The sequence below is a fragment of the Salminus brasiliensis genome, chromosome 8 (assembly GCF_030463535.1).
Source record: "Salminus brasiliensis chromosome 8, fSalBra1.hap2, whole genome shotgun sequence".
Taxonomy (NCBI): domain Eukaryota; kingdom Metazoa; phylum Chordata; class Actinopteri; order Characiformes; family Bryconidae; genus Salminus; species Salminus brasiliensis.
Window position 1 is genome coordinate 34,482,592 of NC_132885.1, and position 27,900 is coordinate 34,510,491.

The 27,900-nt window shown below is 37.4% G+C and overlaps 1 protein-coding gene across 8 annotated transcripts in view; it reads left to right on the top strand.

The window, feature by feature from the left end:
• Positions 1-27,900, top strand: part of lrrfip1a (leucine rich repeat (in FLII) interacting protein 1a) — a 49,669-nt gene that overhangs the window by 9,518 nt on the left and 12,251 nt on the right. Inside the window, exons 2-16 of one of the 8 annotated variants that reach the window (XM_072686429.1) lie at positions 1,435-1,521; positions 3,095-3,112; positions 3,854-3,910; positions 5,802-5,846; positions 6,832-6,882; positions 12,013-12,090; positions 13,244-13,279; positions 13,980-14,105; positions 14,877-14,948; positions 15,541-15,711; positions 21,019-21,111; positions 21,249-21,341; positions 21,612-21,704; positions 25,187-25,292; positions 26,385-27,900. The exon at positions 26,385-27,900 is cut by the window's right edge and continues 217 nt beyond it. In XM_072686429.1, the coding sequence (XP_072542530.1) occupies positions 1,435-1,521; positions 3,095-3,112; positions 3,854-3,910; positions 5,802-5,846; positions 6,832-6,882; positions 12,013-12,090; positions 13,244-13,279; positions 13,980-14,105; positions 14,877-14,948; positions 15,541-15,711; positions 21,019-21,111; positions 21,249-21,341; positions 21,612-21,704; positions 25,187-25,292; positions 26,385-27,841 (2,583 nt within the window). In that variant the 3' untranslated portion in view covers positions 27,842-27,900. Of the gene's footprint in view, positions 1-1,434; positions 1,522-3,094; positions 3,113-3,288; positions 5,847-6,831; positions 6,883-12,012; positions 12,091-13,243; positions 13,280-13,979; positions 14,106-14,876; positions 14,949-15,540; positions 15,712-21,018; positions 21,112-21,248; positions 21,342-21,611; positions 21,705-25,183; positions 25,293-26,384 lie in introns of those variants that run through there. The other 7 variants (XM_072686428.1, XM_072686436.1, XM_072686432.1 and 4 more) reach the window with 7 other exon arrangements.

Below are 27,900 nucleotides of genomic sequence, written 5' to 3' on the forward strand. Positions count from 1 at the left end.
CTTGGACAAGAACTTGAAGACTGGCTGACTATTTAATGATGCACATTTTTTAAGGGAGTCACATTGCTCAAACAATGAAACATTGAAAAAATTCTATTCTACCGTAGGCAACCGTGTTTAAGACACTGACAGACACCTAATATCTGGATCCCACCACTGCCTTTAGGGCATTTCTGCATGGAAGTACATAATTTGTGTTAAGCTCTTGAACAACATCTCTGAAACCCGCCTGTTCCATAACAGAAAATGCTTATGACTTTTTTTTAAGTTGACAGGCCTCATCTAGCTCTTTTTCCGCCTTCCTGTCTGAAAACCATAAGAATAACATTAAGGTATGCAAAAAAAGATCCATGCATGAAACCGAGTATACGTCACACAAGCAGGCTAAATGGTAATTAAAATGATGTCATTTTTGTACTGACAATACACAAGTAAAATCTCATCATACCATATGTGTGCTGTCTTCCAACATCAGTCAAGGTGTTGGCTTGGCGCTGGACAGTTTAGGATGGTTTGAATGGAAGTGTCTCCATATAATTGTTGGGTTATTACAAAACATCAACTGTTGCTGACAGATCAAGCACTTTACTTGTTTGTTTTTAAGCTTAAAAGGATCCCGAACGGCAGACCTTGGTCTTTTCTGTGATCCTTTCATTTCACAAATGCTATTTTGCAAAGTAATAAGCAAATAACAACAAAGAAATTGTTACTTTTTTCTCCATAGAAAATATTTACATTGTTTTTACGTCTCTTTTAAAGTTTCTGGGGGTGTGGCAATGTTTTCATGTTGGCAACACAGTTCTGGGATAAGAGAAGATCTTCCAAATATCATTTAGAAGCATTTTAGGTCAAAACATTATCAGCAGCTAATGTTAGTAAAGTTGCATGCCACACAGGGATGGGTAATAACAGAATACATGAAAAACATTACATTACAGCAGGGGTGTCATACAAACATCAGTTTTAATTTGAAAGAAAAGTACAGTACATGCTTAGTCATGTTGCCATTTTCTACAGCTGTGATGTGATTTGCTCAGAATTACATTCCCTGTAATCAAGTCTTCAGAGTATTTAAGCAATGTTGGTTGTTATAACAAAGAACACAAACATTCATATGCAAACACATGCATTAAACTTTGAGTGTTGTGAAGTATTCATGCTAAAAGTTCAGTCTCACATGATTTCCTTAAATGTTCACTGTTCGTCATTCTCTGGAAAAGAAAGATAGTCAGTCTTAGATTGTGTTGTTTTTTTTTTCTTCTTTTTTTTTTTCTTTCAAATTTTGAAGTATTACAGAGCGGTTTAAAGACACAGTCAGCTTTTTCCAGTCTGCTGTTATCTGCTGTTTTGTGGCATCATTATTTAAAAAAAAAAATGAAGGAGATGAAAAATAATATACCATGTTGTTTAAATAATGTCTCATTTGTCTTTCAGGCTGAGACTCGACTGGCAGCTAAAAGAGCAGCTAGAGCAGAAGCTCGCGAAATCCGTATGAGGGAGCTGGAGAGACAGCAGAAAGAGGTGAGGTCAGCTTAATATACTATACTATACAGCCATTTTGCAGGACCCACAGAGCGCAATACGGTCAGATTTGGAGTAACGTGCAGTTCACCCAAAAAAAAAAAAAAACTGTTCATGCTCGGTCATATTTCATGTTCTGTCTGTAGAACAGGTGGGATGGATTTGGATGATCTTAACAGAACTTCCATTCAACCTAATGGAGAAACTGTTGTTGTTGATGTAAGTCTCAGGTCTCTACTTTCATGGTCATGGCACAAGTGCAGAAATAAGGAGTAGTGGAGTAGCCAACAGGCAGGGGTGCCGTATGGTGGGGGGAAGGTTAGGATCATTATATGGGTCATTGACTGACAGGGGCCCTATAAATGCATTTTGTTGTGGGGCCAGGTGTAATATCTTTTCTTTGGGCCCAAAATATCTAGCAGTGACCCTGCAGACAGGAAGGCATATTGTTTTTTTTGGAAAGTTTGGCAGTGAGATAACCATCTGATATATACACTGTGGGCAATTGCAATAATGTAATATTGAATTATAACGTGAATGGATTTCCTAAGAGACCATTACAATTGAACCTAACAAGGTCCTTTGAGAATACACAGCAAAGTAAACAGTTTTATTTATCTTTAAGAAACCCCACTAAAACCCCCTAGTTTCTTTTCTTTTTTGAATAAACAGGCAAATCTTTGTACTGTTTAAAATTAAATCAAATGAAAGGTCAAATAATTCAACTGAATGACGTGTCTGATAACAAATATATTAGATGTGAAAACATGCATGACAAATAATTTTTTTCTACTAAATTCCCACTTTGTGCTTCTCTTTAGCTTTGTGATTATTATTTTTTTTCCTTTTCTTTGTTAACATTATGAAAATGTACTTCAGTTGCACATCACTCGGGCCTCATTTGTAAAACTTGGATTTCAGGGAAACGTGTGTATATGTGCAACAATTTTCATTTATATAAAACCTGGCGTTCACACACATGCATGCTGTTTCCACTTTTTTTTATCAGTCTTCCTAGAAAATGTGAGCAGGTGATCAAGCTTCATGTCCTGTCCTCTTGCTGCATACAAATCGCCATAAAAATGTCAATGCAATCAATAAAATGTCAATACTGCAGAGTTAGGGCATGTTCTGTCAGTTTTTGAGTGGTTTAAAAGCCATGATCATGAAGAATATAAAATAAGTAATTATATAATAAGTAATAATAAGTAATAATAATAATTATATAATAAGTAATAATAGTTATAACTGTTTTTTTAATTATTATTATTATTGAAGTGAAATGATCTTGCCTTATTGAATATTCAAAAATAGAATGTAAACAATTAAATCATTGCTGTATCTGCAGGTTAAATAAGTTTGGTAAACAGAAGACTATTGAAGCGTTAGTTCTAAACATGAAACCATTACGTGGTCAGGGCTAGTTTTGGTTTGTATAACACAAACATTTTGTCTAGGTTACCAGTGTCAAATTCTATCTTGTTCTTTCTTATTTTCTTTTCTTGCTCTTTTTATTTTCTCACCTGTCTGCCCCCTGCTCTTCCAACCTTTCTGCTGTCCATCCCTCCTGCAGATTTATCAGGTCCAGAAGGTAGGAAGGCTTGGTTTGATTTTGTAGCACATATTTTATTGTTTTTATACAGGTATGCAGTTTGCTGTCAAATAGATGTTAAATAATTCTATATTATCAGTAATATCATACAATAATATCCTCCAACTTCTATTAACTCTTTGCAGTGTAGAGGATTTTTTGCTATACTGTGTATTTATTTACATAATTACACAACATTAATTTGTAATGAGTTTATTTGTTTCACATTAAATGTACATTCTGCATTGACAGGTTGAAATTTTCACTTCCAAGCGGTACAAATATGATATTTCAGTAACGTCTCAAGTTCAAATTATAAATATTCCTCTTTGTATAGCAGCAGTGGAACGTCATGCAGATATGGGCGAGAAGCTTTAAGCTTCAAGTGATCACATCAACAGAATGGGGAAAAATGTGATCAGTGATGAAAATGCCTTGTTCATAACAGAGGTCAATAGAGAATGATTCAGATTTAAGATTACAGCAAGATTATGGTAACTGTGTGTAAAATTGAGTTAACAGAAATGCATCACAGATTAACACATCGAGGTGGATTGGAGTGCAAGTCTGCACAGCACACTTTTCCTCCAGGGATAAATGTGACTTCAGAGGGTTAATGTTACATTTATGTTTTTCAGCCATTACTCTGCCATGCTTCAGTTTTTTTATTGCAACTTATCCTTTGTCTAGTTGATTTTCTATTTTTCCTGATTCTCTTGCCTGTGTCTTGTGCATTCTCAGAAATACTACGGATTGGATAACTTGGACAACAAATGGGGGGACATAGAGCAGTGGATGGTATTTTGAGCTTGAGTTGAGATTATATTTCAAAGCATGAATCTGAAACTGAATTCTGGGTCTGTTTTGATTAGTTATGTCTATTTAAAATAAGTGTGTGGTTGAGCTCTAACAAAAATGCATTGAGACTTATACATGTGTGCATTTGTTATTATTTGCTTTACAACAGATTTGGTGACTGCTTCAAAATAAGTTAAAAGCTGTTAGGAAAAACTCTAATATAACCCTAGTATAACACCTAAGGATGTACACCTAAGGGTGTATAACACATGCAAACACACTTTGCCTAAGATCTTGTAAGCAAGATTTTTACTTTTTTCATTTTATTCCTTGGGTCATGACACACAAACCATGCAGCTCCACCTACTTAGATTTCTTGCAAATGCACATAATATACAAAACCTACTTTTTGTGGGGTTAAGTCTGTCCATTCAGAGACGTGATGTGGGGTTAACATAAAGAAATGCTCCTTCTCTGGTTTGAAAAACATTTCACATATGGATTTCTAGCAGTTTCGACTCCGATACACTTGAGATTGAAAACCAACGAACAGGCTGAAATTCAATACACTACTATTCAGTGCTGGACGTGAAGACGCAGTGACTGTAATAAAGCGTGGTATTATGATTTACGATTTTTGAACCAAAAAAGTTTTGTAGTAATATATTTTACTACTATAGCATAGTTTTATGATTTACGTTTTTGAACCATAATAGGAATAAATGACAATGTCACACTAATGTCACAATTGGGAGCTCTCCCACACACCAGCTAAAAGAATGTGCATGGCACCCCTTCTCTTTCTTGCACTGTCAGTCTCTATTAGCTAAATGTATTGGATGAGCTTTTGGGCACGTTTTGCCCCCCCCCACATTTTGGACAAACATTTGTGGACATAGCTCTATTAGCTTTATTATAGCTCTACTATCTCTAATATATTGGATGAGGTTTTGGACCAACCAATCTTTTGGGCAAATGTTTTTGCACCCCACATTTCGGCCAAAAGTGTGTGGACACAACTCTATTAGTGAAGCAACACCTTAACAATCACCTAGCAACACCCAAGCAACCAACAACAGGTGGCTTCCTATAATGGTACAATGCTGGAATTCACTGAGCTTCTGAAAGCGACCCATTCTTTCACAAATGTTTGTAGAAGCAGTCTGCATGCCTAGGTGCTTGGTTTTATACACCTGCATTTGCATATCTGAGTGAACAATGGGTGCAACTTAGCATATGCATTCATTAGAAGCACTGTCCACACTTGGACATTGTTTAATTCTGTGTCATTTTCTATGGATCCATCCAAATTCGCATTCCTGCAGCCCTGAAGGTCCTCTATTGAGCAGCTGAACAATGCCAGGACCAAAGTTTTTAATTATGAATGCTGCATGTAATGTGGCTTCTGTTTCAGGAATGGTTCTATACTGTCACAATTGGCCAATTGGCCTCCTGATATTGGTGTGTTTTTATGCTCTCACCCTTTTCCTCATCATTCTAATTTTCTGAGCTGCAAAAAACTATTTCTATATTCAAATGTTAAAGTTAAAAGAGGGATATGGTTATTTATAGGACTATTGTATGTAGTCGATTAAATGTGCTCATCTGTAGTTTTGATGTCTTGTTCATATTTTTCTCTGTTGTACTGAATCTGCATGTTTTTTCAGAAACCAGATGACCAGCACACCTGGTGTTGCAGAAACATGTTGATTCAGTTTTTTTATAAGATCAGCATAATTAAAATGTTTGGGGTTTGTCTGTCTGTGCTGTGATCATGATACTAACACGAGTGAATTACCGTATTGCAGTCATGCTATGTATCTGATTCATTTTTTTCCATATTCTCCCTACCTTTTATTCCATGTACTTTTCTTTTTATCTGGCTTTATAGGAGGACAATGAGCGCTATACACGCCACTCACAGAGACGTGGCTCGGTTTGTTAATTTCCTTTTTACTGCTTCCTGTTTTCGGTTTTTAATCACATAATCTATGCACCAGTGCGCCAATATGAACAAACAAGTTAGTACATGAAAAGGGCTTGACAAATCCGATTGGGAAATATGCGGTGAAACATGTACCTAAGTATAGGATAATCTGACTGTATGGTTTTGCCAGCCTTTGCAAGACAATTAAAGCAGTAGTCACTGAATAACATGTAATTTGTAGTTCTTTTTGTGTTTTTGTTTGTTATAATAAACATTAGCATTTTGCAAGCTTAATGAGCTAGATACATGAGCCACAATCTAATCATTATTGATGAACAAAAAGCGACATGTGGCATTATAAGGAATATGTTTGTTTAGCTTGATGGCCATTGTAATAGATGGAATCTGTTATTGCTTTGTAATATGCCATAATTTGGCTCAAGTCTGGATGCTCATTTCGGAGTTGGGAGATGATAACTCAATGTTTCCCCTACCACTAAATACACAACATCACACATGCTTGCATACACAAAGTTGTGTGTATATTAAGTGCGTAAAAATGCTGTTTTTGTTTAACAACTAAGGTTTTGGCTTGACAGAGACAGTTACTCCTAACCTGCAACATACAAACTAAAAATTTTAAGGTGCCTGTATTTAGACTTGAGCCACCATATAAAACATTAAGCTCACTGTGGAAAAGTAAATGTACACTACTGCTAGCTTGTTTTTCATTGTCTATCTAGTCCAACTTAAAAAAATACAAACTCTGTAACTTTAAAAATCCATGCTGGATGATTCAGTATATTTAAATGGACTTTAAGTAACTTTTAAACTGTTTGCAAGTATAGCAATAGCCTCTCATCCATGCAGTGCAGTTAAAGACAGAAGTTTACAAAAGGTACAAATTTTTGTGGGTTGATCAAATATGGCATAATCCAGAGGTGTGTGTTGGCTGTAACAAATGTAAAAGTTTTCTTTGTTCCTCTTTTTGCAGATGTCAGATGATGAAGAGCAGACATCTTTTGGGAGCAGAGGCAACCTACAGGTTTGTGGCAGTATTGTCTCTGCATGTACACAGCCTGTTAGAGTCAATGGTTCTTTAACCAAGGGGATTTTGTTTGTTTCTGGACCGATCTAATATCAAATAGGGTAGATACAGTGCTGTACAAATGAGTTACTGCAGTTATTTCTACTGTTAGTCTTGTATCTTACTCACGTTAAGGCACTCCTGTTTAGATGATGTGAAGTCATGATACAGTATGAAAGAGTGAAAAGCTTACTGCTTATTTTCTGCATTTTTGCATATTTGTCACTCTAAATGGATTCAGGTCCTATAACACAAGGAGAACAATGAGAAAACATAAAGCAGTCATTGATTGAAGGAAGACTGTTTAAAATCTATTTTATAGGACAAATCAGTGTTGCAAGGTTTTTAAATGACAATGGCAATAATTTATGTATCTCCAAAAGGACAACTTTAAAGAAGAAGGAAAAAATGGATATTACTGTTGGGCGGTATGACTGTTCATTCACAACGAAAAAGCTCAGAACAAAAGACTCCTCACAGATAGGCGAAACGCCTAGAACTAATGTGTTGCTAGCGACAGTAGGCTAGCACACACATGCTCACTCCCCAAGGAGTTTACTTGCTTTACTTGCTAAGGCAAGCTCTCAACCAGTGGGTCTGTGAAACACACACACATGGTTGTGGCTAACAACTAGCTCTCTGCTAATATGTGTCTCTGTCTGTCTGTCTGTATGTCTGTCTCTCTATCTCTCACTCTTTCTCTCACACACACACCATGCTACAGTGATGTTGAGAAACGAAAGGTTTCTCTGTTCCTAAAACTCTTTATTGATTTCTTCCTGAAGTGCAGCGTTCATACTTCAGTACTGTGCTGTAATAACAGGTTTACTCGTTTATTCTTTAGTTTTGTGCAATAAAGGTATTTTGAATGTACTTTAGTTAAATCTGTGTACTTGTAGGCAAATAAGCCACTGGTAACCAGCAAAGATTTATTAGTGATTTATTAAAGTAAATTTGAAATACTGTGATATGGATTTGTGCACATTCAGCCTACTCCTAGGAGAACAAAGGTAATTGTGACTGATCAACATTATTAATAATTATTAATTATTTAATGAATATAATTGATAATTATTTAATTAAAGCTGCAATTAGATAATTTATTATTTAAAAACGGAGCAATTTCAGTATTTATTATGGGTAAATAATAAAACTATATTTACATTTTCTGAAGAAACTACAACAGTGTTTGAAACGTGGCAAGTAGAAAATAATATAAGCTTGCATTTCTTTGCTGCTTGTAGTGCAAACAGTTCTTCCCATTTGGTTTGCTATACTATCTAGCTAAGGTGTTGTAAAGTGTTTGATAGGTGGCTGCTATGCTCAGATGATTGATAAGGTATTATAAAGTTGGTGCTAGGTGGTTGCTATAGTGTACCAGGTAGTTGCTATGAGGTTTGTAGGTGGTTGCTATGGTATCCCAGGAGGTATTATCAAAATGTGGGAGAACTACCAACCTATTACACCACTTACAACAGCAGCACAGCGCAGGACTTCTGTACAGAGAATCTGTTAAACTCCGAGCTGCTGCTGCTGCTGCTACTGTTCTGAAGCATTCATGTCCCAGCACCCCTAAACCAGTTCAGACAGCACTACAAGCTCTATTGAATTAGCTACAGCATACAATGTAAAATGTCCTTATACTACATAGTTTTTTCCAAAACCCAGGTGGTTGCTAGGGGGTTGCTAGGTGGTTGCTTAGTCTCTCAAGTGGTTGCTAGGTGGTTGCTATGGCATCCTAGGTGGTTGCTATGGTTTCCCAGGTGGTTGCTATGGAATTGCTGTGGTGTCCCAGGTGGTTGCTATGGTGTCCAAGGTGGTTACTGTGATGTTGCTAGGTAGTTGATATGGTCTTCAAGATTTTCTATGGTGTCCCAGGTGGTTGCTAAGAAGTTTCTAGGTGGTTGCAGTGGTGTCCCAGATGGTTGCTATGGGGATGCTAGGTGTAATAACCATATACAAGTCAATTTTAAGCAATGTATAATTGTAGGGTTTAATTCAGTTTGATAATATTCATAGTTTGAAAAAAAACATTTCTAATGCTGTTTATATTTGTTCTTATTTGTCTCTTTAACTTTTCCTAAATAGATTTAGTACTATTTAGATCCAGCTCAAGTAATCCTGCCCCTTTGTATACACAAGTTACAGCTTGTGTGAGGTTTTTATGTATGTCAGTTTCATTTATCAAACTGTAGGGAATCGAGTCCAGACCTCCAAACCTCATGTGACCTTCAGATTAGCTCAAGAACAGTGTGTAGAGAGCTTCATGAAATGGGTTTCAGTGGGTGAGCAGTTGCATTCAAACCTTACATTACCAAGCGCAATGCAAAGCATTGTGGATGCAGTGGTGTAAAGCACACCGCCACTGGACTCTAGAGCAGTGGAGACGTGTTTTCTGGAGTGACGAATCATTTACGTTTACAGCATTTAGCTGACGCTCTTATCCAGAGCGACTTACATGGTTACTCATATTACAGAAGTGGGCCAATGCAGTGTGAGGAGTCTTGCCCAAGGACTCTGGTGTAGTGCACCCAAACTGGGAATCAAACCCTGGTTTCCAACATAGCGTAATAGCTCACTGGCAGCTAGTGGTTTTATCTATTGCGCCACAATATTGTGGTTTTATCATGCTCCATCTGGCAATCCAGTGGACGACTCTGGGTTTGGCAGTTGCCAGGAGAATGGCACTTGTCTGACTGCATTGTGCTAAGTGTTTGGTGGAGGGGGGGATTATGGTGTGGGGTTGTTTTTCAGGAGTTTGGTTTGGCCCTTTAATTCCAGTGAAAGGAACTCTTAATGCTTCAGCATATCGAGATTCTGGTCAGTTTTATGCTGCCAACTTTGTGGGAACAGTTTGAGGATGGCACCTTCCTGTTTCAACATGACTGCTCACCAGTGCACAAAGCAGAGTCCATAAAGACATGGATAAGCGAGTTTGGTGTAGAAGAACTTGACTGGTCTGCGCAGAAACCTGGTAGAACATCTTTGAGATGAATTAAAGCGGAGACTGCGAACCAGGCCTTCTAGTTCAACTTCAGTGTCTGATCTCACAAATGCGTTTCTGGCAATGGTCAAAAGCCCTTCGAGCTTCAAGTACGGCTCGGCTCGACCCTCAAATTCCATGGAAGACAAGCGTCCAGGCTCTTTTCTGTCCTGGCACCAAAGTGGTGGAACGAGCTTCCCCTGGGTGTCCGAATGGCTGTGTTGCTCGTTGTCTTCAAACGCAGACTGAAGACCCACCTTTTCAGAGAGTACTTGGATGAATAGCAGAGTACTATGGTCACCTTATTGACTTGTGCTTAGTAATGTCTAAAGCTTAAAGGTATCTTTGAACTATTCTAACTAGCTAAGGTTTTTCTTGGGTAAATAACAAAGCACTTTTGTAAGTCGCTCTGGATAAGAGCGTCTGCTAAATGCCTTAAATGTAAATGTAAATGAATGAATGGTCAAAAATTCCCATAAACACACTCTTAAACCTTGTGGAAAGCCTTCCCAGAAGAGATGAAGCTGTTATAGCTGCAAAGGTTGGCCCGACATCATATTAAACCCTATGGATTAAGAATGGGGTGTCACCCAAGTTCATATGCATGCGAAGGCAGGCGAGCAAATACTTTTGGCAATATACTGTAACCTCAGGGGCAACTATACAACACTAGGCGATAGCAGTGTAGGAAAATTATATAGTAGTATCACAATATTAGGTTTGTCAGTCTGGTGGGCAGCTGGTCTGTCACAAGTACAGAAGAGCTTAGCGGTCAGACCGGATCAGGATAAGTGTCCAGTCAATAACTCGGAGAAGGTAAAGAAAAATTTGTTCTGCATTTACCGAGTACAGATAATGTTGAACAGTAATCAGAGTGTGGCTGACAGCCTAATTAAAAGTAGGGAGCCATAAGGTAACACAGCCACGAGGGCACCCTGAAACACTGGCATTTATCGTCCACAAACCTGAGAGATTGCATGCAAGCGAGGGGATGACCGCTCCAACATCTCAGTTTACTACAGACACAATTGAAGACAACTACAAAAAGTACAAAAACAACCTTAGTTTAAAGGGAAAAGTCAATTACCAAAAGCTAAACTTAATAGATTAGTTTTTAGCATAGACTTGGAGACTTGGTTGACTGCCATTTTTGTTCTTAAATCTGTACCATTTGTATCATACCAAGGTATGAGTTTGTACTGTTCCAAGCTTTTTTTGCCTTGTCATTTTACATTTAAGCGGTGCCACTTTGTCTAAGGTATATTGAAAGTTTTTTTTCTAGAAATCTTACAGGGACCACCTGGTCATGGCCGCTTTATGTTGAAATGTTGTTGAAATTATGTTTTTTCCACTTCCGGATTATGGCCGCAACAACGCTTACTGGAACCTTCAGTAGAAATTCTTCTGTAACCAATGGCATCAGTATGTTTTGCAACAATAAGGTTGCGAAGGTCTTAAGAGTGCTCACTGGTTTTACCAATCTTGTGTGTTTTTTTTGTGTGACACTTTCCACCTCTCTTTCTTTATTGCTTTTTTCCTGTGTCATTTTTAATTATTACTAATATACCTGAAACTCAGTTTAAGTTAAGAAATTAAGTCTTATGTTCTAAATTCCTTTATATACTTGTTACCACGGTCGGTTTTGCCATCTGAATGTTCTGGAGAAGTCAACATGGTTCATGTTAAGACGCTGATAAGAGAAAAGTGTGCACCTATAAGGCATAGGCTGTTAAATACATAGTAGTAGTGATGTACCGATCCCAGGAATATTTTGATGGATTTGATGGATGATTGTGTGTAAAAGCCTACATATATATATATATATATATACATCAACATCTTAGTTATTTCATTATGAACATACATTACAATATTATTGGTTTTAAGAGACATTGGCTCAATTAAATTGCTGACTGTCTGAGTTGAGCCCTTATAAAGAGACCAAAACAGAAGACCAATGCAGAAACATGTAAACATATTTACATATTTGCAATTACTGTGTGAGTTGGCATCTATCATCCTCCATTTTGTGTCCTTTTTATTTTAATGTTCTTCCCTTGCTTGCATTTAACACTCTCTCCCTCTTTCGTATTTGTGATGCTTAGTCGTCTGAGTGCAGCGGGTTTTTCAGTTCATGTTCCAGGACGCCCTCCAAAGTGAGCTCCAGGTGCCAAAGCCCAGTGGTGAGCGCTCTACACTTTAAGCAGATTTACATTGTTACATTGTTTACATTGGCATTAAAAAAATAGACAGAGTTGTAGAGGGACAGAGAAACTGTGGTAGAGGAATAGACAGAGAGACTGGGATAGCTGCAGAGGGACAGACCGACAGATCGACTCACCAACTGAGAGCTAGCTGAAGAGGGACAGCAGGACAGACAGACTGACTGAGAGATAGCTGCAGAGGAACAGAAATAGTGAACTGTGGAGGGACAGACAGACAGACAGACAGACAGACATGGTGAACTGTAGAAGGACAGAGGTAAAAAAAAAAGTAGACATGCAGTTCCTGGAGAAACTGCAAGCGTGATTGTAGCTCAGAAGTTTTCCTGTCATATAGGTGCTGATTGTTAATGTGTTAGTAAGGTGAGCTTAATCTAGAAACTTTTAGCTAATATGTAGGGTGCCAAAAAAGTGGCTGGCAAAAGCTCATTCACTACATTTGGCTAATAGAGTTGTGCCAACGAACATTTGGCTGCAATGTAGGGTGCCAAAACTTTTTTGATCAAAGATTGGGTTGGGGCTAGAGGGACAGACAGACGGACGGAGAGCAGTGGGTGGACGGAGAGCAGTGGCAAGACAGGCAGGCGGCCACAGAGAGCTGTAGCAGGACGGACAGATGAACAGAGAGCAGTAGAGGGATAGACGGACGGAGAGCTGTAGCGTAATAGACAGACAGACTGATTGAGAGCTGTAGGGGGATGAACAGACAGACAGACAAACGGAGAGCAGTAGAGTGATAGACAGCTGGATGAAAAGATGTAGATGGACAGACAGACAAATGTAGAGCTGTAGATTGACAGATAGACAGACAGCTGTAGAGAGACAGAGTTGTAGAGGGATGGACAGACAGGGTTGTAGAGAGGTTGCAGAGGGTTGTGGAGGGACTGACAGACAGGCAGAGCGTTTTGCTCGACAGGCGTTTTGCTGGACAGTGTTTGAGGTTCTTTATGTAACTTCTATGTAATGGATCTTAAATTATTTATCTATGCCAAGGTAATCAGTTTCTGAACCTAGAACATCTTCAAGTTTATCATGGAAAAAATTGCATGACATGATGAGTGTGCTATATACACCTTTTACAATAGTAACTCCTTTACCAATTTTCTGTCTACAGTTGGATGATCAGTTACAAGGAGTCTTCCTGGAAAAGGTTGGTTACATTACAGCATTACAACCCTATACAGTCAGTACTGATTTAGTAGACTTGAATATTGAAAATAGTTCTTATTTGAGGCCAGATTCAGCATTTAGAATTGTGGAAGTTTACAATCAATCATGATTTATCATGAACATGAATCATACGCCATTTTTGGGCTTTCAGTTATTCTTTTGGACGGTTCCTTTTCTGGGCAGAATGAGTACAACTTTAATAGAAAAATAATTTAGTGCAAAAATGTGTTTTACAAATTGGGTAAAAGTATACATAGACATGTAGATGGTTGTGGAATTAATAACACAGTCTAACATTTAAACATAAAGTCTTCCTAAAGTCCTGACCTCAACCCTAATGATAGTATGTGGACTCTAACCAAGAAATTTAATTGAACTCTACCAGCTCAAGATGAGTGATGAGGATGATGTTGATCAAGCTTGTTGATGACTATAAAAAGTGTCTGGTCAAGGTGCAATTTGCTAAGTGCCATTGTATATATTTTACCATGTATGTATAATTTTGACTGAGCTGATTTCAGGAAACATTAAAACATTAATACATTTGCCCCCCCCCCAAGAAAAAGAACATCTTGAAGAACTCCAAACTGAAAGCCCAATATTGCCACACCATTTATGTCCATGTTAACTTTCAACCTCAACTGCAATTCACTTAGCTTGCTCATTGGTTGTGTTCTCAGGGCTCCTTTCGACCATCTGCCTTAACTACTGCAACTCTTACTTCACTGGGAGAAACTTCTTCTTGCATAGGAAGTGGAGATTCATCGGCCACTGCAGATACAGAAGTTTCTAAACGAGAACTGAAGGTACTCTTAAATCTTGATACTTGTTTGCTGAATGCCTTTCTTTGCACCTTCTTAGACCAGTAACACATTTTAAAACGAATACTCTTCAGATATCAGACAGTGTTTGTTTATTTAGGCTAGAAATATACATTTGCCACCGTCAAACATGAAAAACAACAATAAGCAGTGTGAAAGAATGTCAGAACTGGCCTTTTTTGTTCATGGCTCTTCCAAAAGCCTTTAAATGGTGTCACTTGGTGTCTTTGTGATGTCATTTAAAGACATTAACTTTTTAATAAATATATAGTGGTGCTGTGTGGTTTGGCAAACGGAGAGGTGCACACATCATAAAAAAAATAAAATGAGTTATGTTTAAAAAAAAAAAACCTATATCTTAAATAAACTAGGGTTGTGTGGTATAATGGTGGTATCATATACCATGGCATTTAAAAATTATAATGGTATATCTAAATGAGGATGATATTCAAAAATTACGACATGTCTAATGTGTCACATTTCTGTTTGGTGTCTAGTACACAACCAAAATAGCATATACATTCATGTGCATTTATGATTACCATAGAGATCCATTGAAAGATGAAGATGGCATTAACCTTAAAGTATGTTTTTTAGCACCTGTATCATTTTGAATGTAGACTGCTTTTTTATGTAAAAAGGTGTTTTAGTGAACACTTAAAGGCTTATGTAATAAAATAACTAATAATAATAATCTTTGTACACCCAGTTTATTTATTATGGTCTGATTTGTTTTCTTTATTATTTTTGATTTAGGAGATTCATGACCTTAAGGACCAGATACAAGATGTTGAGACAAAGTATGTGCAAAGCCTCAAAGAAGCCAAGGTATGCAGTAGAGTTTGGGAACTGCAAAAATATGATAATACTTTTAATAGCTATATGTTAATAGAAAGGTTGAAGGAAAAGTACACTGTGTATAAATGTGTAAATGGGTTATATTTAAATTGTATACACTACAAACTGTCTGAAAGAGCAGTCTAATGGTAAAGATGTGAGGTGAGGGATGCATTTTAAAAGAAATAATAAGTAATAAATAGAAATGCACTTTTCTTATAAGGGAGGAAAAGTAAGTAAGACTAAACATTTGTGTTTATATCTAAAATGCCTAAAATTGGATTCAGGTGCCCCAGTTCAGCTACAAATGATTAAAACATTGTTAGAGAGGATTTTGGAGAAGTCTGATGTATTTAAACCTCAGACATTTTAGTTTGTTTTACTCTTGATTGAAGTGAGGTGGTATCACCATGTTCATATCCAAGGAGTTATCTGAGGTCTTCAGAAAGAAGGCTGTAGATGCATATGAGCCTGGAACGGGATATAAAAAGATTGCAATTAAAAATCAGACATCTGAAATTGGTTTAACATTAATTGTAAATACATTGTGTTAATATACAGTAATACTGTGCCTTTTTTTTAGGATTCCCTGGCCGAAATGGAGGACAAGTACCGTAAAGCCATGGTGTCCAATGCTCAGTTTGATAATGAGAAGTCAAATCTGATGTATCAGGTGGACAATCTAAAAGATTCCCTGATTGAACTGGAGGAACTTCTTGCTGAGTCTCGTCGAGAATTTGAGGAAAAGAGTAAGGTATGCCTTAATGAGAACTTAAACTTAGTTTCTTCAGAATACTACATGGACAAACTAGGTATGGAACAGCTTTAACAATCAAGCTGGCACCTTCATTTTTTTTTTTTTTTGGGGGGGGAGTGGGGTCTACTGTTTAAGTTTAGGTAAAGATGCAAGATGGGTACATGACATGTAAACTTTTTGAAACTCACTTCAGCATTCCCATAGCAAATTAATACCAGGTTTATATTAAAAGCTACATTCCATATTCTGTTCACATACAGCCTTTTTTATCTTTAAATAGTGGAGCCTGTTGGCTTTCGGCAGAAAATATCCCCAGCAGCACCTTTGTGAAATGCTCTGGTGGCTGCAGGTCACTTAAAATATTGCTAACAACTTTACCATGTCATTGCTTCTAGTGACTCCAGTCAGCCATACAGTGCAGAAACCCTATTGTGATTGTTCAGGTTCAAGCACTCAAAACCTGAACTGAAACCCTAATGTAATGAATTGGCCAAAAGAAAATGTAGGTCATATAGACACCAAATTTAGCCTGTGGTTGGCCCTCCGAGTCCTAAACAGTGTACAGCCAGATTTATTTAACTAATTATTTAACATTGACTGTTACGCTCTGTCTACTTTTGTTATATGACAAGGAGCATCAGTCTGAGTTGCCCTGAGCTTGTTTTCCAGTAAGAGAGGCAAGACTCTTCTGAAGGTACTTGGTAAATGAAGGAACATGATAAATTATACATGATTAAGTACAAACTCCTATATGTACTTAAAGTAAAAAAAATATTTCTTTAAATGTTTTTGCCTCAAATGTTTACATGTTCTTTAAAATGTTTTCTGCAAAATCATACACAACATTGTAATCTCTTAATCTCTGCCAGCTGCTTTCTTGGCCTTTTTTTTTTTTTTAGAGAATATGAATGATGACACAAACTTTTTTTACACTCATTGTTAGTGGTTGGGTGAAGCCATTTATTGTCAAACGACAGTGTTTTCTCTTTTTAAATCATAATGACAACCAAAAACATCTAAATTAACCTGATCAGAAATTCACATACCCCAGTTCTAAATACCATGTATTGCCCCCTCTAACATCAATGACAGCTTGAAGTCTTTTGTGGTAGTTGTGGATGATGCTCTTTATTTTCTCAGATGGTAAAGCTGCCCATTCTTCTTGGCAAAAAGTCTCCAGTTCCTGTAAATTCCTGTCTTGCATGAACTGCGTGCTTGAGATCTCCCCAGAGTCGCTCAATGATATTGAGGTCAGGAGATTGAGATGGCCACTCCAGATCCTTCACTTTGTTCTGCTGTAGCCAGTGACAGGTTGTGTTTTGGATCGTTGTCATGTTGGAACGTACAAGTACATCCCATGCGCAGCTTCCGGGCTGATGAGTGCAAATTTGCCCCCAGTATTTGCTGATAACGTGCTGTATTCAAATTTCCTTCAACTTTGACCTAGTTTTCTGTGCCGTGGTAGGTCACACATCCCCAAAACATCAGCGATCCACCTCCGTGCTTTACAGTAGGAATGGTGTTCCTTTCATCATAGACCTTGTTGACACCTCTCCAAATGTAACGTTTATGGTTGTGGCCACGAAGTGATTTTGGTCTCATCACTCCAAATTACCTTGTTCCAGAAGTTTTGAGGCTTGTCTCTGTGCTGTTTGGTGTATTGTAGGCGAGATACTTTGTGGCATTTGCGCAGTAATGGCTTTCTTCTGGTGACTCGACCATGCAGCCCCTTTTTCTTCAAGTGCCTCCTTATTGTGCATCTTGAAACAGCTACACCGCTAGTTTTCAGAGAGTCTTGTATTTCAGCTGATGTTATTTGTGGGTTTTTCTTTGCATCTCAAACAATTTTCCTGGCAGTTGAGGCTGAAATTTTTGGTTTTTACAGAGCCCCTGATTTTCCATTTGTTAATCACAGTTTAAAGATACTACTGACTGGCAGTATCAATTCCTTGGATATTTTTTTTGTATCCCTTTCCTGTTTTATACAGTTCAACTACCTTTTCCCGTAGATCTGTTGACAATTCTTTTGCTTTCCCCATGACTCACAGTCCAGAAACGTCAGTGGCTTGATGAAAGATGCAGGTCACAGGTGAGGATGTTACCTTTAGTAGCCATTCAACTTCTGTGCATGTTATCAGGCCAAAATCACCAGGGTATGTGAACTTTTGATCAGGGTCATTTGGATGTTTTTGGTTTAGTTGTTTGACAATAAATGGCTTCACCCAACCATTAACCATGAGTGGAATAAGTTTTTGTGTTATCATTCATATTCTCTGAAAAAAGGCCAAGAAAGCAAATATTCTGCCGGGATATGTAAACTTTTGAGCACAGCTGTATATGTTATCAGTAAAATATCAACTCAGTCTTTTGGCTTTAATTTGAACTAATTTACATATATACTTTTTCAGTATAGTTAGTTAGCTATGCCAATGTCAGATTTAGCTAACTTTTTTTACATGGAACAGTTTAATTCAGTTTAGTTGTTTCAACAGTTAAATAGATGTTAAAGCGCATTAAAAAAAAATTGAAATGTAGTAAGTAGTGTTAGAAGTTGACATACAGTGGGGGAAAAAGTATTTAGTCAGTCACCAATTGTGCAAGTTCTCCCACTTAAAATTGTGCAAGTGCAAGTTGTGCAAGTTCTCCCACTTAAAAAGACGAGAGAGGCCTGTAATTGACATCATAGGTAGACCTCAACTATGAGAGACAAAATGAGAAAAAAATATTCTGAAAATCACATTGTCTGATTTTTAAAGAATTTATTTGCAAATAATGGTGGAAAATAAGTATTTGGTCACACACTTACAAACAAGCAAGATTTCTGGCTGTCACAGACCTGTAACTTATTCTTTAAGAGGCTTCTCTGTCCTCCACTCATTACCTGTATTAATGGCACCTGTTTGAACTTGTTAACAGTATAAAAGACACCTGCCCACAACCTCAAACAGTCACACTCCAAACTCCACTATGGTGAAGACCAAAGAGCTGTCGAAAGACACCAGAAACAAAATTGCACCAGGCTGGGAAGACTGAATCTGCAATAGGCAAGCAGCTCGGTGTAAAGAAATCCACTGTGGGAGCAATAATCAGAAAATGGAAGACCTACAAGACCACTGCTAATCTCCCTCGATCAGGGGCTCCACGCAAGATCTCAGCCCGTGGGGTCAAAATGATCACAAGAACGGTGAGCAAAAATCCCAGAACCACACGGGGGACCTAGTAAATGACCTGCAGAAAGCTGGGACCAACGTTACAAAGGCTACCGTCAGTAACACACTACGCCGCCAGGGACTCAGATCTTGCAGTGCCAGATGTGTTCCCCTGCTTAAGCCAGTACATATCCGGGCGCGTCTGAAGTTTGCTAGAGAGCATTTGGATGTTCCGGAAGAGTATTGGGAGAATGTCTTATGGTCAGATGAAACCAAAGTAGAACTGTTTGGTACAAACACAACTCGTTGTGTTTGGAGAAGAATGAATGCTGAGTTGCATCCAAAGAACACCATACCAACTGTGAAGCATGGGGGTGGCAACATCATGCTTTGGGGCTGTTTCTCTGCAAAGGGACTAGGACGACTGGTCCGTGTACATGAAAGAATGAATGGGGCCATGTATTGTGAGATTTTGAGTGCAAACCTCCTTCCATCAGCAAGAGCATTGAAGATGAAACGTGGCTGTGTCTTTCAGCATGACAATGATCCCAAGCACACTGCCAGGGCAACAAAGCAGTGGCTTCGTAAGAAGCATTTCAAGGTCCTGGAGTGGCCTAGCCAGTCTCCAGATCTCAACCCCATAGAAAACCTTTGGAGGGAGTTGAAAGTCTGTGTTGCCCGCCGACAGCCCTGAAACATCACTGCTCTAGAGGAGATCTGCATGGAGGAATGGGCCAACATACCAGCAACGGTGTGTGCCAACCTTATGAAGACTTAAAGAAAATGTTTGACCTCTGTCATTGCCAAAAAAAGGATATATAACAAAATATTGAGATGAACTTTTGTTATTGACCAAATACTTATTTTCCACCATTATTTGCAAATAAATTCTTTAAAAATCAGACAATGTGATTTTCTGAATTTTGTTTCTCATTTTGTCTCTCATAGGTCTACCTATGATGTCAATTACAGGCCTCTCTCATCTTTTTAAGTGGGAGAACTTGCACAATTGGTGACTGACTAAATACTTTTTTTCCCACTGTAAATCAGGAGAATGGATATTCAGTGTTTGAGTTACACATACTAATGTATAGGCACAGCTGTGTTGACCTGAGCTGTGGTGTATTTTGGGGAGGCTTTATCTATCCTAAGTATAGAAAGGGAGAGTTGAAGAATAGGAGAATACAAAAGGTAGAGGGACATTTCAATACCCAAATAGGTTAGTGGACACAGGGTGTGGGGGCAGTTGAAGGAGTCACATTAGTATTATTCAGGTTATTCAGTTAGGTGTACATTTTGTCTTAGCAGCAGTATATATTCTACTAATTATACAATGGTTTTTATTAATAAAAATCAGGCAAATACTGCAATTCAAATAACAAAGGGGTAAACAAAAGAGGTAAAGGGGAAAAACAAAAGAAGAAAAAACTGTTTATATACAAAATATTTGCAATCTCTGTGAGCCAAATTTCAAACATAGACTGGGTGTTTAATTTTCATAATCCTAAAATTCTCTTCCTTGCGATAGTTCCTAGAGATAGTAGCGTTTGAGTAGTAAAAAAATATATATCAGTTTCAGTTTCTTGTCAGCAATGTCAGCAAATTAATCTATGTGAACAGAACTTTATGAACCCTCCAGGGTCAAAACAAACACTGACATTATTGGAAAAACTTGGATATACTGGAATATACGTTTCCAAAGACCCTTGTTAGGAATGCTACACTTAAACTGGGTAGGGTCTCCCTTATCTGGTAGAACAGCTTTAGTTTCATGTGGCATTAATTCCACAAGATGATGTGGTTAATTGTAACACAGTGTAATTGTCACATATTTATTTTGGGCTCACTTTCATGCTACAAATCTCCATTCTTACATGCCCAACATGTAGCATTCTAGACTAATACATTTTCAAAATTCTGTACCCTAGCAGGGTACAGAGTTCTAGAAATACTCAAACCAGCCCATCTGGCACCAACAGTCATGCCACACGCAAAATCACTAAGTCAGATTTTTCCTTATTTTGATGGTTGTAAAGCTGCTGGTCCATATCTGTTGATTGATGAGGCTTCAGGACAAATTAACATTCATCAGACTAGGATATATGTTTTGTATATATAAGTGCAACGTGATTTGTTTTTTCATGTTTTTTTTCAGGATCTAGAGCGAGAGAGACAAGCCTATAGTGTACTGCAGTTTCAGTTCAGTGAACTGAAAGAAACACTGAAGAAAAGTGATGAACTATTGACTGTGAGTACTATTTAAATTAAAGTATTCAAACTGCCTTGCCATTTGAAATGGGTTTCTTTGTTGTTTTAGTTAAATATTTCTCACCCCCCCCTCTTTTTTTGTTTTACCTCATGCTTTCTTATTTTATCTGGTACCAGGAGATGCGTCAGTTGCGACTTACACAAGATGGCTTCGTTAGGGAGATTTCTGACCTGCAAGAAACCATTGAATGGAAAAATAAAAAAATTGGGGTATGCTGTGTGAACCTGTTCTGCTTCTACAAATATAATCAAAGGCAAAAGACACTTTAGCTTACTACTTTATGACCAGGCCATATAAATATCTGATTTAACATTATATCTGTGAGAATGTACTGTGATATAACTTTTTTTTAAATTTTCAGAGTAAACTTATATTAATCTTTTAAATTTAACCTCTAAAAAATATTTGATTTTACACAGCCACAGTACTACTCATCATGTTCTCTGCCTTTTATTTCCTTTAATTTTGACACTGCTCAGGCACTAGAAAAGCAGAAGGAGTATTCCGATTCCATTCGAAATGAGCGAGATGAACTCCGGGATGAGGTGGTTCAACTCCGAGACATTTTGAAGGTATTGCTGTGTGTGCGCAACAGTGTAGTCAATTGCATTTGAGTGTATTTGAGTTGACTGATCCTTTTACTCTTTACAAGTTTTATTAATCAGTACTGCTTTACATTAAGATTCCTGTAACCAATATTATCAACTGTCATTAACAAACCATGAACTTCAGCATTTTAAAACCCACAGTTTATCTTAACAAAGTAAATAAGGTGCATATTCATTACTATCAGTATAAAAGATAACTATAATAATAATAATAATAATAATTAACAAATCTATGCAGTACCCAAAGCTTATTCCATCTATGATTAAAAGGAATTCATAAGTGTAGCTGTGAATGGTGGGGATTGAAAATATAAGAAAATAAAATAAGCAATAATATGCAGGGGGAAAAAACAGATTTGCAGGATAGTATGAAATGATGGAGCCACACCAGTCTTCCAAATAAATAATTAATTCCTATGATTCTTATTACCTACTCGTGTAAACCTGTGGCATATTAAATATAGCTAATATAGAGTTATCCAAATAACATGAATAGTCCATGAGGACCATGTAATCTATGAAAGTAACAATGTTATCCTTAAGCCCTGTTGTTTTTACTTGATATTGAAAACTGTGCAGATGTCTTTTTCAGTAGCACCATTCTGCAGGTGTGCAATGGTTGGGGTAACAAAGGCAGGTATGTGTCATCAGGTTATTCTTAATATACAAACTAAGCCTGTATGTTTAATAGACTTCCAAATGAAGTAGGAAACAAATGGCAACAAGTGGGCACATTTAAACTTTCTTGTGAGGATAAAGTTAGGACATCCCATTTATTACTGTTTAAAATACCTAAAATTAGTATCAGGTGCACCACAGCTGCAAATGATTAGTGTAATTTATAGCAACATCATGCAGCACATCGTCTCTAGTGCCATGTAAATATGTTTGGTGAGGTGGACAGGAAACTGCTTGCGAGAACTGCATAATGCAGCATTTTGCGAGGCATTTCAGTGTAAAATCTGTGTAAAATCAATGGGAAAAAAAATTGTAATAATTAAAATGTCATTTTGTTTGTGTAGAAATACAGCACAATGACCTGTGTAACCTTCACATGGTGACAAAGGAATTTCAACTTAATAATGAAAAATACACTTGTCTGACTGATCATAAACACTTGTGGATCTGTCTGTGATTATCTTATTATTTATACCACCCTACAGAGTTCTGGAAAAAAGGCAACGTGACCAAGATTAACAAATATAAAAGTGATAGCGATAGCAAGAGCAAATGGTGATGAAAGAGTTATGGCTTATGCTTGTATGGCTGTCACAAGTACTGGGTCACTCATCTTACCTGCTGATGCAGTAGCAATGTATGAAACATGTGACCGTTACAGTTACAGTTTAGGAAAGTGCTTTCAAACTCATTGGATGACACTTCATCCTACAGCAAGACAATGACCTAAAACATAGAGCCAAAGAAACAAATGAATTTCTTAAATCTAAAATTTGGAAAATCACTTGATCTGGATAGTCACATAATCTAAACTCTATTGAGCATGCTTTTTTATATGCTGAAAAAAGTGGACTAGCTCTCAAATCAAACAGGAACTGGAGATGGCTGTAATGGCAGTGTGTGCTCTTTATCCACATGTGAATTATTAGTATTTACAACTGTGGAGTACAGAGGTAAATAATAAAACTGCCTGTCCCAAACATTATGGAAGGCACTGTATGTGCAGCTGTGTTCAAAATATTAGCAGTGTATTTAAATATGTGAGTAAAGCTCAGAATCCTTATAATAGTTTTTATTTTAATGCATTGGGAACACTGCACATTATATGCTAAATCAAAGCATGAAGGAAAATGTATTAATGTATTAAATGTAATGGGCTGGCCACTCCATAACTTTAATTTCGTTGTTTTGGAACCAAGATACTGCTCTTTTACTGTTCTGTTTTTGGGTCATTGTCTTGTTGAAACATCCATTTCAAGGGCATTTTCTCTTCTACATAAGGCAACATGACCTCTTCTTGTATTGTGATATATGCAAACTGATTTATGATCCCTGCTGTGCGATAAATAGGCCCGACACCATAATAAGAGAAACATCCCCATATCATGATGCCTGCACTACCATGCTCAGAGTGTACTGTGGCTTGAATTCAGTGTTTGGGGGTCATCTGACAAATTTTCTGTGGCCAAACAGGACAATTACCTGATTGACACCTGTTTTTCACAGAATGAATGACCTTACTAACACTTTTATTATTCAGTTACACATAATCCGGAGCATGCAATGCTAGCAGGCATTTGACAAGATTAACACTAACCAATCTTTATGAAATGTAAAGCTGATTTGATCCTGATACTGTCAGAATCCATATCAATTTACCTGATTACATTAGCACGAACACAATTACACTAACTGCGCTTGGTCCCCTGTTTCCACTAACCAATCATACAATACAGAATAATATAATAATACAATAACATAATACTTTAAAATCAAGGGATTAGTGCAAGTTGTCTTGTGGCCCTGTGCTAGAGAACCATTCTGTTGTCTGTTGGCTTAGAGGTTTTGGAGTCCCAGGTCTGCCCAACAGAATATACAAATTTACGTCCTGCAAGGTGTCATTAAAAGAAATGGGTTATGTATGCAATATAGTGTGTATTTTGTGTTTAATTCCTATTTTAAGGCATTTAGCCAACCATAGACTAGTTTTTCACACAAGTGTCTTTTTGTCTGTATTGGACAGGGTCAAATGAAGTGCGGTTAGTTTGGCATCAGTGCCCGTTATTTTGATACAGAGTTTATATGACCAATGACTAACTTTTCAAAGACCTTCATAATGACCTGATGGAAGTACAACAGGACAACTGTCATTGTCCAGCTTCCTAGGCATTCTCTAGGCAGACAATATGGCACTAACAATAACACTTCTCACATGTCTTAACCAGGCAACAATGCTTTCCCACTGATCAGATGGATGTTATGTCTGTGTGAATAGCCAAAGATCAAAGCCAAGTCAAAGATGTTGTCTCAGACCCACATTTCTATGGAAGAAAATCCTTTAGCTGTGTAGTCAGCTGCAATATGAGGTAATCATAGTCTAGCCTGCTGTCAAGGGAACAGACATTAGAAAGCATTCCCCCTCAGCCAGCTGCAGGAAACAAACAAGCAGTGCATCCACATGTCCATAGTTGGTGCTGATAGTGCAAATGCCTTGTCATCTTTCTAGGTTCCACCAGGAATTTTACACCGGGACCAGTTTTGTTACCATTCAACATACAACATTTAAAAATTACTCCTGGTGTCTTAATGCTGATGATTTGTTAATAACTACAGTGCATGTGCAGTGCAGTGAATAATAGTCAGAAGAAAGGTGTTACCTTGTTTATTTAAAGTTGGTGTTTTCACAAAGAAACACCTGCATGATAAATACTGATAGAAATTTGTGGAGCAGAACTCACGCCACAGTTTTGAACAATTCTTTCTAGAAGCACGGCATTGTTCTTGGACCTGACCTAAGCACAGATAAAGAGGTGGGAGATGATGTTACTGATGAATCATCTTGCACTCAAATACAAGAGAGGAGCAGTGTGCTAGGTAAGCTTTTATTTGCTATAGATTGCTATGTGCCAAAATGTTTCTTTTTTTCTCAGCATGCAAGCCTAAACTGTATGTTAAATGATTTCTGGGCTTAATGCAAATTTGTTCACTGTGATTGATTTGTTTCTGAAAATTTTATTGCACTGCTTTTTTTTCGTTTAGTCCTGTTTGTCTGTCTTATCAAAATAGTTTTTTATTATGCTGGGCTCAAGCTTTTGCCAATTAAGAAATGGTAATTCTTGCCTTTTACTTTGCTAAAGGCAAGAGCAATACCAGTAGTTCTGCGTTCCTTGTCCAAAAGTTTGTAACTTTTTTAGATTGTATGTGCGTCTGCAGCATGAAGAGGCAGTGTTGTGCACATTTGTATTTTGAGCTGCATTTTATGTTGGAAACATTCTATGTAAATATAATGTTTATTATTAACACAGTAACATCATTTTGGATCTTGTATTCCCCAGTCTTAATAACTCTCATTTAACCACATTACTGTTCAACAAGTACCATTACTTCAGGACAGCCAAAATAAACCTAACCTGATGTTTTTAATGTTGAGGGAGGACACCATGGTCTACTCAATTATTTTTTTTTACACCCAATCAAAATTCAAGGTAAAGTTATGGACAATATTAGTCAAATAGTTTCCTTACTGATAACCTACATCTTTTGGATAGTACATTTGGAACATTGCAATTACATCAGCTCTGTGCTTAGAAGTGTTTATTCTGGTGTTCCTGCATTAGTAACAACTTGCATACAATATTCTCAAAATGTAACTGGTCATTTCTGCAGTGCTTGTAATATCAAACCTGATTCAGACTACATTAAAGTAGTGGGGTTCTGGGGTAACTTTCATTACAGATGTCCCCTAGATTTACAAATACAATCTAAATAGGCTTATGTTATTGTTTTTTTTTTTTTATCAGTGAGTCCATGCTGTGAAACCAGAGTAGACATTTCAGTGCAATGTGCTTTGGCGCTCTTATTCTTTCTTAACAAATTTAATTTTACCTGTTAAAATTCCCAATGCAAAAATTTGGCAGCCTTCATTTTTTTATGGTCTTTAGCACTGACTCTTCAATAACCTCCCAGGCACTCAGGAGATGCAGCTGAGTAGAGATGAAAATATAGAGGGCAACAGAAGAGGTCAAGACCAACAGCCAAAGGATCTGGATCATGGAATGCAAAAGAACAATCCTCCACATACACATTGCATTTATTCTGAGCCTAATGTAACAACACAAAGTGATAATGTGTGTATTGGTAATGGTTTAAATAAGGACCTGAATCAAATTCTGCATAACATTGAACAATCTCAGAATGTGTTTGAAGCTCAAATATGCACATTAAGTTTCAGTGAAGAAATCAAAGTAGAGAAAGAAGGAGACTCAAAAAGTAAAGCTGGGGTGCTAGAACCTATTCTCTTTACTGAGGGACCTATGATGACAAATCAGTATGCGAGTCCAGTTTCTACTGAAAACAGTGAAATAAGAAAAGCGGAAAATCCTGGTTTCACCAGTAATCTATTTGCAGCCCCTTTGGGCTCTTTGGTTTACCCAGACAATCAGCTGGTGGTTCAAGACAAAAAGGCTGTACCATCAGCAAAAATAGATAAAATCTCAGAACAGTCCCAAACTGCTGGTATTCCCAGTAGAAAGAAAAAGAAGAAAAGGAAAAACAAGCAGAAACATAAGAAAACGACATATGAAAAGGAATGTGATACATTGTCTGTGGTGGTTGACAGTTTTAGAAATATGAACAATTCTTTAGAGGTAGAAAATGCTGAAGTAATGACCCAGATGGAAAGCGATTTAGTAGAACTAGAAACAAATGACCAGATCAGTCTTGATAAAAAGAAAACAATTAAAGCAGTCAACAATGAAATGACAACTCAAGATGGACAAATTGTACCCATTGGGCCAGAGAATATCCAACATGATGGTAATGTTACAGTTGGTAACAAATATGTAATGGCCCACTCTGAAAATGTATGTGGGAATGCCCTTGAACTAAATTACAACAGTGCAAAAACATTTTCAGATAATATTTTAAGAGAGAGACCGTTTCAAGCTCTGATGGAAGTAATACATCCTGGAAAGAACCAGGAATGTCATGAGTCCATAGATGATGCTTTGGAATCCAAAGTAGTGGCAGATGAAGTTGAATGTGGAGAATCATTTCATTGTACTGATTTGGAGGCAATGTCAGATATTAACCCCAAATGTCTCTCTGTAGGAGAAAATGAGAATGTTATTTGTTCAAAAGGAAATTTGCAAGAAATAACTAAAAGCCAGCAGGGGCACATGAGTTATGTTACCTGTGCTGTTGGTCAGCAGCAGACATGTAAAAACAGGGAACTACAGACACTCACAGATGCTCAAGATACAGACCAAAACCTACAGATGAATAAGCAGGACAATGTAAGCTCTGAAGGGGAACAAGAAGTGTCAATAAAGAAAGAGGGCTGTTTAACACAGCTAATCGTAAAAGAAGAACACTGTGGACATGAACAAGAAGACATACCAGAAAATGATGACCAAATATTTTAAGATGATCAGGACATGAAGGATATTGCATGGAATGCAGGAATAGAGCATAATTCAGCAAA